The sequence below is a fragment of the Eutrigla gurnardus genome (genome assembly GCF_963514095.1).
Source record: "Eutrigla gurnardus genome assembly, chromosome: 16".
Classification (NCBI taxonomy): domain Eukaryota; kingdom Metazoa; phylum Chordata; class Actinopteri; order Perciformes; family Triglidae; genus Eutrigla; species Eutrigla gurnardus.
In genome coordinates this window covers 16,986,072-16,999,840 of record NC_139927.1, presented here as the reverse complement: position 1 = coordinate 16,999,840, position 13,769 = coordinate 16,986,072, and the positions used below count along the sequence as shown (strand labels likewise).

Sequence of the window (13,769 nt, the reverse complement as noted above, 5' to 3'; positions counted from 1 at the left end):
ACGCCGGCTGAGCGACTAGCGGTCACCATTCGCTTCCTCGCGTCAGGGATCAGTCATTTTTAAAACGTTTTTTAATTTGTGTATGCTATTCATGGCACTTTCTGTGTACAATGCCCGACACTGCCCCCACGATTTCTGTTGGAACTGCAACGTTTGGTCCGTATCGGTACGCATCCGCAAGCTTGCAGGATACGGACAGAAATACGGACGAAATGTACGCACAGAACGGACAGAAGGCTCCGTCCGTATCCGCATGCGTGTCTAGAGCATAAATGAGCCTGTCACTAGGTGCATTGATATCATTCAGTGTTGTAGTTTGCCAGAAAATCATTATCTATATCCATAAATGTACACTCATGTTAACAGCCGCTCCAGTAGTTACCTGAGAATCAATACATTTGTAGGTTTTCTTCAGTATCAAATCAATCAAGTGATAGTTGTCTTTACATTACAAACAGGACCGGCTAATCGCCAGTTCTGCATACCGTTAATGGTGTCAAAATGTATAGGCTCCAAAAAAATGGGGCTCAAAAGATATAATAATCTCCCCTAGGGATAAAAATCACTTCCAAATAGGAATAATTACAAATATACAGTTTAAGCCCTGGCTGATGGTCTCACAGCACCTTGTGTGTGTGCGCTTAAGCATTTACATGGTTACATGGAGAAGCCCAAATATACCTGACACTTTGTCGACCCTCTGACACCGACGGAGGGATCCGACTGGAGCTTCAGGGTGCCAGCTCACAAACAGATACATAATGGACTGAACTTCCAAAGACAAAAAACTAAAAGAGAGGAAAATAAAGTGCTGCATTTCAGACCTGACATTAACAGTAATGGTCACTTCTTAACAAGTCAAATTTCCCATCTGTCAAACACACATTACCTTTGAATGCATGGCCCTTCAGTCTTATGCTCTCTGCCAGGTAAATGAAGGGCAGATGGAAGAGACTCTTACATGGTGTACAGTAGACTGTGTGCTCTTAGCTCCTCCTACTGTTGGCCGTCTGTCAGACAGGTTCATGTACATGGCAGGGTGCTGGTGGTTAGATGAATGGGTGCTTACTGTGGTAGCGCTGCATCCTTGTCATACACCTGCTGTTATAGAGATAAACTGGCAGTAATTAAGTGCTCTGAGGAATGTTCATAGCACTGATGTGTGAGGCCTATTTTAGGGGGGCTGGAGCTACCTGAAATTGTTCCAAAGACCTCCTCCCTAATAATTTGGCTTTTTATTCTTATTATTCCTTTAAATCCAAGTGACGTCCCTGGTTCATAGTAATACAGTAGTGCAGTGTACTTTTATAGCACCTTTCATACAAAAAATGCAGCACAAATACAATCAGTAAAACGGGAGTTTTATGATTTTATTTAGTCTCACAGCAAATGCAGGTCAACAAGCCAGCTCACTTCCCTTGCATTCGCTCATCTGGAAGAAGAAATCATTTGTATTGAGCTTTTCACACTGGAGCACAAACTGTTCAATTAATCTGAAATTAGTCAAGTTTAATATATAAAACTACATTACGAATAAATACTCCAAATGGTAGAACAAGTTGCAAACAGAGCTGCGTCATTTAAAATAAAGAGTTGTTGCCTAAAGTGACAAACAGTGATGAGATGAACAGGAGCGTAGTGAGGAAGTGGTTACCACAGTGGTAGAGTTTGTTCAGTCTCTGTATGTCCAGTTGGCTGAGATGTGTCCTCTGACCGATGTTCGCTCCACCCTGCTTGCACACCACAGTCGGACTTCCATCTTGACTGAAGAAGTACCTGCAGAGTAGAATCTCGGTCACCTTGGTCTGCTGATCAATATTGGCCCATAAAGCAGTTTAAAACAAACTTTTTTATACATTCAACTGGTGTGATTTGAACCGTTGAACCAAGCAATTATAATGCGTTATTCCAAACTAATGGAGTGTGGGTTCGGACTTACCCTCCATAGTGCATTATGGACTCGAGGTCATACGGCAGGTTCAGAGTGTCTCCGTGTTTCACCTTGAAGTTCTTTTCTCTCCCTTTGAAAATCAGAAACTACTTAGAACACCTTGGTCTTCTGCAGCCAAGCTAAAAATACAGCTTTGACTGAATGTTTCATATAATATTCTAAAGTACTTTTTTAATATACATTTTTTTTTTTTTTTTTTTAATAAACATAGCATATCTTAAAACCAAAGTGCTTGTAGTAACCTTAATCCTACATCAGCCCTGAGTGCCCAGGAAAAAAAGTTTCCCCCGTCTGCAGATTGGAACCCCCCCCCCCCCCCCCCGGAGAGAATTGCAATCCAAAAATACATAAAAAATAAATAAAATATATAAATAAAAACAAAAGTGTTCACCTGGCACGATGCTCTGCCAGTTGACAGAGATGTATTGATCCCGGTCCTCGCGGGTATGTTCGTGATAGAGTCCCAGAGCATGAATAATCTCATGGGCAACATTGCCCACGGTACATGAGCGGCCGTAATACAGCGCCTGGGCTCCTCCACGACAACCAACAAAGGAGGCACAGCTGGAGACGAGACAGAAGCAAGCAGGACCAGAGTCCATATGAGCAAGTTAGAAAAGAAGAAAAAAAAAAAAACACCTCTTATGCATTACTTTACCCTTTGCCTTCCTTAAAGTTGATATAATTCAGCTCCGTTGTATGTGGTTTGAAGCGAATGCAGGTGTGTTGCGATATCATGTCGAAGGCGGATAATATGTTAAACTCTTGGTCAGCTGTTGGGAGTGAAAACATACAAGGTTTGTGACAGTCAGTCTAACACGTTGGGTCGGGTTGCTAAAACGACAAAAACAACCCACCCAGCTCACTGCTGATGATGAAAGGCACGGTGGCGTCTGCCCACAGGGTGTTCACAGCATTCCTGTCCTCCTGCAACTTTGTCCATTTAAAGATTCTTTTATTTGAGTGCAGGTTATTTATCCATTTAGCATGTTACTGTTCAACATATTGCAGGAAAAATGCAAAATGCAATTCCAATACTCCCCCTCTTGTTTATTCCAAATCCACCCCATTCCTTATTCAATTTAGCTTTATTTATACCAAAAAGATAAGGGAATTGAAATATGTTTTAAAGTATTTCTCAAAAATCAGTCCAAATCTCACCAACAGATGTGGCGGAAAGTGTCTAACTGGTTAGAGGGGAATCTACGACAGTCCCGAGGGAAAAATGTGATTAAAAAGGTTTTAGTTTGAACAGGTGAGTGGAGTGGTATTCATCTCAATCTGCACACTGATCCTTGGATTTAGCACCACATCATTTCTATTTGTTTAAAGCCAAGTTACTTCATTATTAATGTCAGGTGTGTTTCCTCATGTTTGATCATATTCCTTCCAGTCAGACAGTCACCAGGTGAAACTACAGCGTTCTTCCAGCCATTTAAAAAAAATAAAAAAAAAGTCCATCTTACCTGAACCAAAATGTCTCCCTCTTGGACAATCATGTCTTCTTGAAGCTCTATGACACGACAAAAAAAAAAAAAAAGTCACTGAACATTGAGTCTACGGAAATATTTCAAATATATATCTTACATGTATAACCTTTTAAGTTTATACCTTCCATGGTTTCTGCACTGGCTTGCAGTGGCTCAAGCGTCGAAGTAACTGGACCTACAGGAGAAAGTTTAATCACATCGTTTTTAAACCAAATTAAATTCAAACTCTTGGAAAAACCCAATTAGCACCAACCTGTTGCAGGACTAGTCACATTGTGGGTATCATTTAACGGGACAGCAACTAAAAAACAGAAGTAAATTACCATTAAATTATTAACAGGGTCATTCTGATTCATTTTGGGATGTTAAACATGTGTAAAATACACAAGACAATCTCATTTTAAAGCTTAGTGGCTGGAAAATCTGTTCTTTATTCATGAAAAAAAGAAGTGCAAATCAATCCAGGGAACACCAACCTGTTGTGTGATTGCTAACTCCTGTGGTTGGGTGTATGGGAACACCACCAACAACTGCATTTAGGAAAGAGGAAATAATCATTATCATTTAGCACAATATTTAGTTTCAAACGCTTCAGTTTGTACCTGTCGCCGTGCAGATGAATACCAGGAGCCACATGGTGAGACTTGATTCCAAGAAAGACAGAAGACATGTGAACCCAAACGCCTCTGCTGGCTTATAAAAGGTATCTGAAATCAGCAGGCTCCTCAACAGCTGTGATCACTTCACCATAATAAGGAGGTCTGAGCTTCAGTCTGCTCCGCTCTGTTTTCATGTTGGCGTAGAATCAATGTTGGGGGCAGGTTTCAGGAGGAATTCACATTTTTATTCAAGTGTGTCTTTAAATAATAGTCAGGTGTCCATTCTTTCTGTTCATGCTTTTAGTTTTAAGTGATTTTTTCTGTGATAAACTGAATTCCAAAGTTGCATCTGTAAGTGGGTATCTTAATAATTGGAAACATTCTGTTTGCAAAAATAAAAACCTAGAAGAAAAATGTGTAAAGTACAATTTTTTCTACCTTTCGTACATTCCTTTTTTATATTTTGACCCTTGACTTCTTTCTTTGTCTCTCTTGAATACTTGGAACTAAACCTGTTTCTGATTCTGATATCCATCACCACAGCAAGAGGGGATTTGATTATTATATAAAAACTCACTCACTTGGGAAGACTCTCATCTGACGCCTCATATTAGATTCAAATCAAGTTTTATTTTGTACCCCGTCATTGGAAGCAACCTGTTTCAATGCATCTAACTGAAAACTGTGAACTTATCATTTGAGGTATTTTTAGAGAGTATGTTATCCTTTTTATTCTTATAAATGTCCCTCATGTATTCGAGGATGTTAAGAATAGTTTTCTCATACACTTATAGCGAGAGAACGACTACATGGTCTTGCAATTCTCAAAAATAGATGTTCAGGAGGAAAATTCTGCTGGTTTAGGGGTCTACGCTGACCATGTATAAGGACTTTTGTTGCAGGTCTTTCTCCCCCTATTTCCTGTAACCCCTCTATACTGTCCTTTATCAAATAAAATACAAAATGCTCTGAAAAAACACCCCAACAGCTCTTCTTGAGGAGCTTTTTTAGTATGATCTTCTGGGGAATTGAATTCATGTAAAGAAGGGCGTTGGGAAAGCAAACACCTGTTTTCTTGAATAAATTAAGGATAAAAACCTTTTTCGGCAGCTGATAAAATAATCGAGACAGCTGGGCTCTGAATAAGTAAAGTGATGAGTGAGAGTTCTGTTGTGGTCCAACATGACCACTAGAGGGTGCAATGTGACCCCTGATGGCTCTCATTTATTTTTGCAAACGGGTAGAGACAGCCATATAAAAGGCATTCTTTTTTGGCACACTACGGCTGTCATTATCGTACATCTTGCCCCTCTGTTGAGTCATGTTAGTGAAGCAAGTAGGGCCGGACATAGACAAATGCACTATTAGAATTAATGATCTGGTTGTTGAATTCAATCGTCTGAGTTCCTCTCTAAAACATATTTTTGGTATCGCTGCCCCAAGAGGAGGGAATCTGGATGTTTTACTGTCCCAGAGGGAGCACTGTTGGATCCACTGTCTGTTACCTCATGGACTGAATGTAGACCAGATGTGCTTTTTGTGACGTATACCTCTACTAATTGGATATTTGGATGAGGTTGTTTTGTGAGGTTCATTTAGAGTGGATGTTTTACCTCTACTTTATAGTAATAAAATACAATAAATATGTATACAACCAACATGTCTATGCGTATACATGGCGAGATGGTGTCACTTGTTTTGAAGTTTGTTTTATTGAATTTGTTTGACTGTACTTCTTCATTGCTTTTTAATTAGCCCAAGGTGCAATGATTGTGTGATTGGGGTGTGGCCTGTATATAAAAAAAAAAATCAATGGCTGCATTTTCAAGACCAGAGGATGAAGAGATGGCTTCCAGTATGCTTCCAGTGCTCAACACCTCATCGCTTCCCTTGCTGTGCATAACTTTTCAAACATTTTGTATGAGGGCTGACTCTTAAAACTCTAGTAATTCAATTATAATGAAATAAAGTATTGTTATGTAGATGTTTTGATAACACGGTCCGGGGGTGAACGAGGGACAATTAAACCAGGCTCTTGCCTGGCCGTGTGCCACATGGCACAGCAGCACATACGTAACTGGAATAGCTGCATACCTATTCTCTTAGTTGGCAAATGCCTGTCTCCCTAACAACATCAGTAACGCTGCCTTCAGGTTAAACATCATGGGATGGACCCCGATATATATGTGTTGGATGTCTTGTTCTTGAATTGACTAGCATATCAGAAATGCGTATTTCAAATGCAAAGACAAGTGTTTGATGCGGACACTGAACTGCACATCATAATTACTTTAAAGCATAAGGATAAGAATTGAGCTGCAAATCCTGTCATTGTTGGACCTACTCTACCTCTTAAGACACAGTCACAACCACTCCTGCAATGTAGGAGCACACTTCCATAAAATTTGTAGACTTAGTAAAGATACATTTCATATAGAATTGGCAGATGCTGAAAATCCTGCCTTTTAATGTCAAGTTATTCCCCCCAAACCACTGGAACCTGCATTTCCCTTAATGTAAATCAATAGTGGTTCATTAGATCGGAGGTTGTCAAAGTGGGAGGCCGGCCTCCCCAGGGGGCTTACAAGCTCTGAAACAGGCTCGGTGAATGGAAATGAAAAACTATTACGTTATTACATTAAGCCTGAATAAGTGTGATTTGGTTGAAGAGAGTGTTCAGGGATACTGTCGTTGTATGAATGTTTACAGGTTTCCTTCTTTCCAGAGTCACAAACTAATAACTGCCTTAGGAGAGACCCTTTTCTCTAAGTTTGGTGTACTCCGAAGTCATGTCAAACAGCAATATTAGGCTCTCTTGATCCAATTTATAAATAACATGATCACCGTCACATAGGTCAGGAGCTTTGCCTGAGGGGAGAACCACAAAGACTTTGAAAAAAAAACATGCATTAGATCATCATTCCTACCTGCTAAATGTCCATGTATTTCAAGTTTGTAACAGGCTTTTTAAAATAAATATATATTATATTTTTATTATGCATGTGCAGTGCTGGTTTATATTGACACTGTCATATTTTGCTTTTTTCCATTTATATTTGGAACATCAGGATGACTATTTGACAAAGCTCCCCCCAGAGCAATATAAGAATTAACACAATTATGTTCAGGCTGAATATTTATCTCTGATGGTGTCCAGTTTATAAATTAGCTTACAATGTAGGAATTGTTGTACAACTTGAAAAAAAAAAAAAACTAAAAAAGATAGGTGAAATTGATAGAGTTGCATCCTACTTTTTCTGCCCTAAAACTAATTTCAAATGTTAGTTTTTTTTTTTATAATAATAATTTGTACATTCCTTTGTTGATTCTTTGCACAGTCCTCAAGTAAAACATTTAATTTACTTATTTTACTTGTAATGGGGTATTGGGGCTGCACGGTGGTGTAGTGGGTAGCACTGTCGCCTCACAGCAAGAGGGTCCCAGGTTTGATTCCCGGTTTGTTTCCTCCCACAGTCCAAAGACATGCAGGATGGGGATAGGCTGATTGATGACTCTGAATTGCCTGTAGGTGTGAATGTGAGTGTGAATGGTTGTTTGTCTCTACATGTCGGCCCTGTGATAGACTGGTTACCTGTCCAGGGTGTACCCTGCCTTCGCCCAATGACAGCTGGGATCGGCTCCAGCCCCCCCGCGACCCTGAATACAGGATAAGCTGTAGACGATGGATGGATGGATGGATGGATGGATGGATGGTAACGCTGTGGTTATACGACTTTTACTTTAGTAAAATATCCGACTACTTCCACCACTGCCTCCACGTGAAACCTTATTTGGCTCTTGAATGACATTTCCAGTTTTCCCCACGGACCATGAAGGCGGCGTCAGACAGCATCATGAGAGTCATGTGATGTCCTGTCATGTGGTGCATTCACTTCCTACCGATTTGCTCCAGAGCCGACAGACTGCCGTATCATGTCGTCGTAGTAAGGCTCCACATACCGCTCTCCGCCGCTGTGAAACATGTTATTTCTGTGTAAACCGAATCGCTTCTCGACCCTGAAGCTTGCTCTTTGGTTAGCGGTGTGTCTGGGATGTTTGTCGGTCCGGTCCGGAGCGCAGGACGGCGGCGGCAGCCCGTGGTACCAGGACCTTTGCAGGTAACGTTGCAGCTAACAAACACACCTCCGACTTAAAACACAGCAGCTAGGAACAACACATTTATGTTAACGTTACGGCGTGTCGTCCTCTTATGTAGCCACACACACACACACACACGGGAGAGCTGAGTTTAACTGACTTAAACCTGTAAGTTGATGATTTATTTATTTATCGTCATCGTCACACGACCCGTTGATATTAGTACGAATGCCTCCTGTTATATTCGGCTAATAAACAGTCGGCTCCTACAGTATCAACTTTTACATCCTTAGCTAGCTAACAAAACGAGTCACTGTTGTTTTGTTTGTTAAAAAAAACAACAACAAAAAACAAGAAAAAAACAAACCGCGCTGCTTAATAAGTTGTATTCTCCTAGCTTTAACTTGGTGTTTTAATTGAATTAATTAAAATTGTCTTGAGACAAAATCTGATTATTTATACCGTTATTAATTAATTAATTTTTTGGTTTGTTTTTATCAAGCTAGAATGTAGCTAACTGCTCGCGTTACATGATAACTGGCATGTAACAAGCTAACGCTAAACGTTAGCGACGTTAAATGACGCGACTCAAGAGAAGGGCAACGGCGTGACGGGTTCCTCTATAAAGAGAGAGCAACGCTACAGTATGCAACTTTAGTTTTGTATATCTCTAAATATAGATATAGATAGTTGTTTTGCCTGTTGTCCTCCTTTAATGGAGCTCTGTTCAGGCAGCTGCTGATCAAATATTGACACAGCAATGAGGCAGAGACGATAACCAATAACCTGCGACGTCAGCCTGCTGGCTGAATGTCGTTTCCTTGTTTTGGTGGCATTAGCAGAAATAGGTCCAAACAACTGCTTATATGGGAATACATAATGCTGTCGTGTCTATATTCTTAATAGCACTGATTCAGCATTGACACTATTGGGATCTTTATTCTTCAGCATTTTTTCCGTGTGCTTTTGGACATTACTGCTGGATACTTTACCTTACTAGCTGCCATTCAAATATGAAAATATTCTGTTCTTTAAGGACATTACTGCTCCCTTTCAACCTCTTTCCACCTTTTCTACTTAAAGAAGCTTTTCACAAAAGTATTTTTAACAATGCAACGCAATAGAGAGAGCATCTTCAAATCCTCATAAACCTTCTCAACTTTGTACTTAAGCTCCTTCCACAAACGTTAAGCTACAGACACTGTTTAAACTTTAAACAGGTTACAAGACTTTGAACGAGTAAACTTGGATTCAGATTCATGTCTTTGCCATTTTTTAATCGTCAGTTTGTTTTATGCTGTGTTCAGACCTATTCTGAGTTCATAATGGGTGTGTAATGCACTTCGTCTCTTTGCTGCCTTTCCTCTTTTACAAAATCGGTCGTAGCTTCCACAACTTTCATGTCTCAGACGCCGCTAATGTTCTTCTATATCAGATGATGGTAGCCATTTATGCAGTAGGAGTTAGTAGGAGTACACTTTCTGACTCAGAGCCCCAAGACATCCCTTCCACGGTCTCATCCACTGTAATGACATTTCACCTCTGAAAGTCTTGAAACGGAAACACTTTTAAAACCGTGATTTCTCAGTAATTTTAATGTCATCCCCTCGAATGATGTGTCTGCATTGGCAGAGTCTCGGTGTGCTCAATGCCAACAGATTTCAGGAATACGTGTTTTTACCAGTGTCTTTTTCAGGTAGTAGCTTCTCTGTGTTTTTCCTTATTATGCTGAACAATGACTCAGCACTCTCAAACATAAAGACATGGGTGATTGTGATTAGCTGATGTAACATCAATCAGCTTCTGTCTGTTTCTGATTGGCCTCTCTAATTTGTCTAAATGGCTAACAGATTCAAACTTTAGATCTAGCTCTGTGTCACACACACACACACACACACACATGAAATAAATTGGGAAATGTATGCTTTTATTACATAAAAAAAAAACCTCGCAATGACATGTCAACATGTCTGCTGGGAAAAAAAGCCTATTACAACAGTTTTAGCCTCAACCCACACACACACACACACAAAAACACTTTAAATATCTACAATATTATATTACCTGATTTGAAAGTCTTTCAGGCTCTTGCCTGTACATAAACCATGAATAAACTAGGTGTGTAATTCCTCTGATTTCATGTGTTTTACATTCCATCTTAAGACATTTTTTAACACGTCACTTCTAACTTCAAACTTGACCGATGTCTTGAAGAACCTAAAGAAAGTCCAGCTGCCTACGACAAAGCTTTCAAGGTTTACCATGACCTGGATGACTGAGGACCTTCACAGACATATTTCTGTGTAGATTTAATAGAAATTTCTGCCCAATTACTGTACTTTAGTTTCTAGGTTTTCCAAAAATATATTTCAGCTCTTACCTCTTCATCTAATGCTCAGTCTTTTTTTAATGCAATGCATTTGCGCTTGATTGCATTTTATTGCTTCCCGGTTTGGGTTTGGGTTCCTTCTGTGTGGAGTTTGCATGTTCTCCCCGTGTAAGCGTGGGTTCTCTCTGGGTTCTCCGGCTTCCTCCCACAGTCCAAAGACATGCAGGATGGGGATAGGTTCATTGATGACTCTAAATTGCCTGTAGGTGTGAATGTGAGTGTGAATGGTTGTCTGTCTCTACATGTCAGCCCTGTGATAGACTGGCGTCCTGTCCAGGGTGTACCCTGCCTTCCAGGCCCCTGCCTGGACTTCTGGATTTTCAGCAGAGAACCCGATAATTTTTTACTAGAAAAATGATTAGTTGACGATTGTTTTTGACGATCAGCAATTGTTTCAGCTCCACAATACAATATTGATTTATGTTAACAAGAATCAATACAATTACACTACTTCAATACAATTACACAAATACACTCCGTAAGACTGAACATTATTGCACAAAAAGCAAACAAAACCATAAATTGAGTATTTCTGGAGTTTGGTCAGACAGTACAATTTGTAGACATCCCCATGGTGTCAAGACTATTTCATCATTTTCTATTTTCAGTCATTTGAAGAATAACAATATAATACGGACAGGTTCCACTTTCGCCATGGTTGCCATTGTAGACAGCTCAGCAAATCAATAAATCAACAAGGAAAAGTCTCTAGACTGAAACTGATCTGATGCTGCAGGGCTGAGACCTAATGTGTGCCTGATATAAGTCTTTGCATTGACACTTCTTTATTAATTGATTAAGCAATTGTGGCATGCAGAGGAGGAGTGTACAGGCATTAACCCTTTTCTGTGTGTCGCTGTAGCGATAGCCTAGCACCTTTTGTGATGTGTGTATAATTCATTTCTCTATATCTATAAGTGTGTACATTGCCTAAATGTTTTCCTTGATCATCAACTGAAACTAAGCTAGACTCCATTTCTTATATGCCCTGTGTTGCAGTTATAAATGGGAGGCTATCGACCTGGATAATAAAGTGAGCTACACGCTAAAGCTCTGCCAGTCCTCACCATCAACCAACTGCGGCCCCGGCACCGCTGTCTGCGCCCGGAACCTCACCAGCAAAGCGGACCGGTCTGTCGGTGAGTACAGCCTACTGGTGGTCGGAAATATTTTGAGTAAAAGGCCTGAGCCATTAAACGGATAGTTTGCGCATTTGAAGTGGGGTTGTATGAGGTATTATGTATAGGCCGTGTATTACCTACAATAGATGAAGGTCAGCATATTTTAGACGCCTGAAAGAAAAATGAGCACCTCAAAAGTCAATCTGTGTAGTTGCCGACTGCAAGTTGCAGATTTCAGCTTTAAGTATGATTTCATAAGAGTCACCTTTGTCCCAACCAGGAGACAACCTCAGTGTTGTAAGTAAATAAGTAAGTCAATTCAGTAGAGGGCCTTTCATAGAACAAGAGGTGCACACTCACATACGCATGGACACATTGCACACACATGACCGATCACATGTCCTGGTAGAGATAATTATACGAATAACAATGTACAAACAACAGACACAGAAGCATGCAGAGATAATAATGACAATGTACAAAGTACACTTCAAACTAAAAAAACAACCTGAACAAGCTGTATTTCCCCACAGTGTGGCCACTTGACAGCAGCTGAGAGGGTTGCATTTTTTGGAGGCAGACCACTGAATTAGCAAAATAAAATGAGTAGCCATGACTGACCATCCAAAACATTATGCAGTTGGCTGCAGCTAAATGCGAGATTAACCACGTTGACAGACACAGAAGTGCACATCACTCACAAACACAGACAAACGATTGCATGCTTCTCCAGGCAGAGATAACAACGGACCCTAAAATTGTACAAAATTACAAACTGTAGACAGCCAAGGTGACACAACAATACAATATCTTCAGTTACTTTATATAGGCTTCAACTGATATTAGAAATGGAGTGTCCATAAGAAGAGCATTCACTTCAAAGACACGATCACCTTGAGTTTTCAGTCAAGCAATAGAAGAGAATAGAATAATTGCCTATTGTGGCCTTATATCCCACAGTGTTGTTGTGCACGATAAATGGCATGTGTTTAGAGCAGGTGCAGGCCAGAATCCAACATGTTGGAGTTAACTGTTACCACCCTTTGGACAGTGTGATATGGCACCATTATACTGCTCTGTTAAAATGTGTTTAAGTAACAAGTTGCATGTGAGCTGGTCGTTGACTCTGATGTGTCCCATGTGTCCTATAACAATCACAGAGCAGAACATTCATGGCTCTTTAGTGACACTGCAGGAACAAATCTACACAGCGCTGTTGTGTTCATACAGCAATGTGTCATTGTGCCGGTGTTTTGGTCATTTTGGCCAAATATACGCCACCTATTATGTTTCTGTATAAAGCATGAAATTATCTGCAAATTATCTGGTTTAATAGAAATAATAAAACAAGAATCAGAGACTTGTCAAAAGACACACAAATAAACATCCAGAGCCGACGACACAGGTTCTAAACTAAGTTAAATAAAGAAATAACATGTCAATTTGCTCTCGAATAAATGTAATTATTACACTAGAATAAATGTAATTTTTGCACTATAATACATGTAATGATTGCACTAGAATATATATAATTATTACACCAGAATATATGTAATTATTTCACTAGAATAAATGTCATTATTGAACTAGGATAAATGTAATGATTGCAATAGGATAAATGTTAGTATTGCACTAGGATAAATGTAATGATTGCGCTAGAATAAATTTACAACATCCAGTAGGTTTACCTACCACCAATGTTAAAGGATAAGAGGTGTCACTGCTGTTGGTTTCCTTAGTGACAGGCAGCATCAAACATGCACAAATCTAATTCTCATTGGTGACTTGACCTCTGAGGGTTTTTTTTTGGGGTGCTAAGTGAGTGATGCTTTTTGGATCAGTCATTCAGAGCGTTATCAGTACATTAGCAGATCTGATCTCTATGTTGATGAGGCTGAATCTGCTGCTGCTGTGTGTCTCAGCAACATCCACATCTCTGTCCCGGACAAGAACCCTTCGCTGCAAGCTGGAAGTCCACTCCTTTTAGACACCGATTTATATACAAAACCTTTAAAAAAAATGTTAACTAAAGCTAGCCGGCAGCTAAACTAGCACTAGTGAGCTACAACCGAGACGAGTATTAAAGTTATGATGACGCTAGATGCTGATTTATTTATGAAC

The 13,769-nt window shown here is 39.9% G+C and overlaps 2 protein-coding genes across 2 annotated transcripts in view; one reads left to right on the top strand and one right to left on the bottom strand.

Annotated features, from left to right (window-relative positions):
* Window positions 1-1,409: 1,409 nt before the first annotated feature.
* Window positions 1,410-8,003, bottom strand: LOC311026794 (zinc metalloproteinase nas-14-like; the record flags this gene model as incomplete). Its single annotated transcript, XM_084030492.1, has 11 exons — window positions 7,941-8,003; window positions 3,918-3,971; window positions 3,695-3,742; window positions 3,563-3,616; window positions 3,418-3,464; window positions 2,809-2,884; window positions 2,610-2,724; window positions 2,343-2,515; window positions 1,940-2,021; window positions 1,655-1,776; window positions 1,410-1,432 (listed from the first exon to the last, which is right to left on the bottom strand). Exons 4-11 carry the CDS (start codon window positions 3,567-3,569, stop codon window positions 1,410-1,412), a joined length of 645 nt encoding a protein of 214 aa, XP_083886618.1. The 5' UTR covers window positions 3,570-3,616; window positions 3,695-3,742; window positions 3,918-3,971; window positions 7,941-8,003.
* The window catches only part of igf2r (insulin-like growth factor 2 receptor), a 38,832-nt gene continuing 33,014 nt past the window's right edge, over window positions 7,952-13,769 (top strand). The window contains exons 1-2 of the mRNA XM_084030062.1: window positions 7,952-8,158; window positions 11,527-11,666. Coding sequence (XP_083886188.1) covers window positions 8,022-8,158; window positions 11,527-11,666 — 277 coding nt within the window. The 5' untranslated portion in view covers window positions 7,952-8,021. The remainder of the gene's footprint in view (window positions 8,159-11,526; window positions 11,667-13,769) is intronic.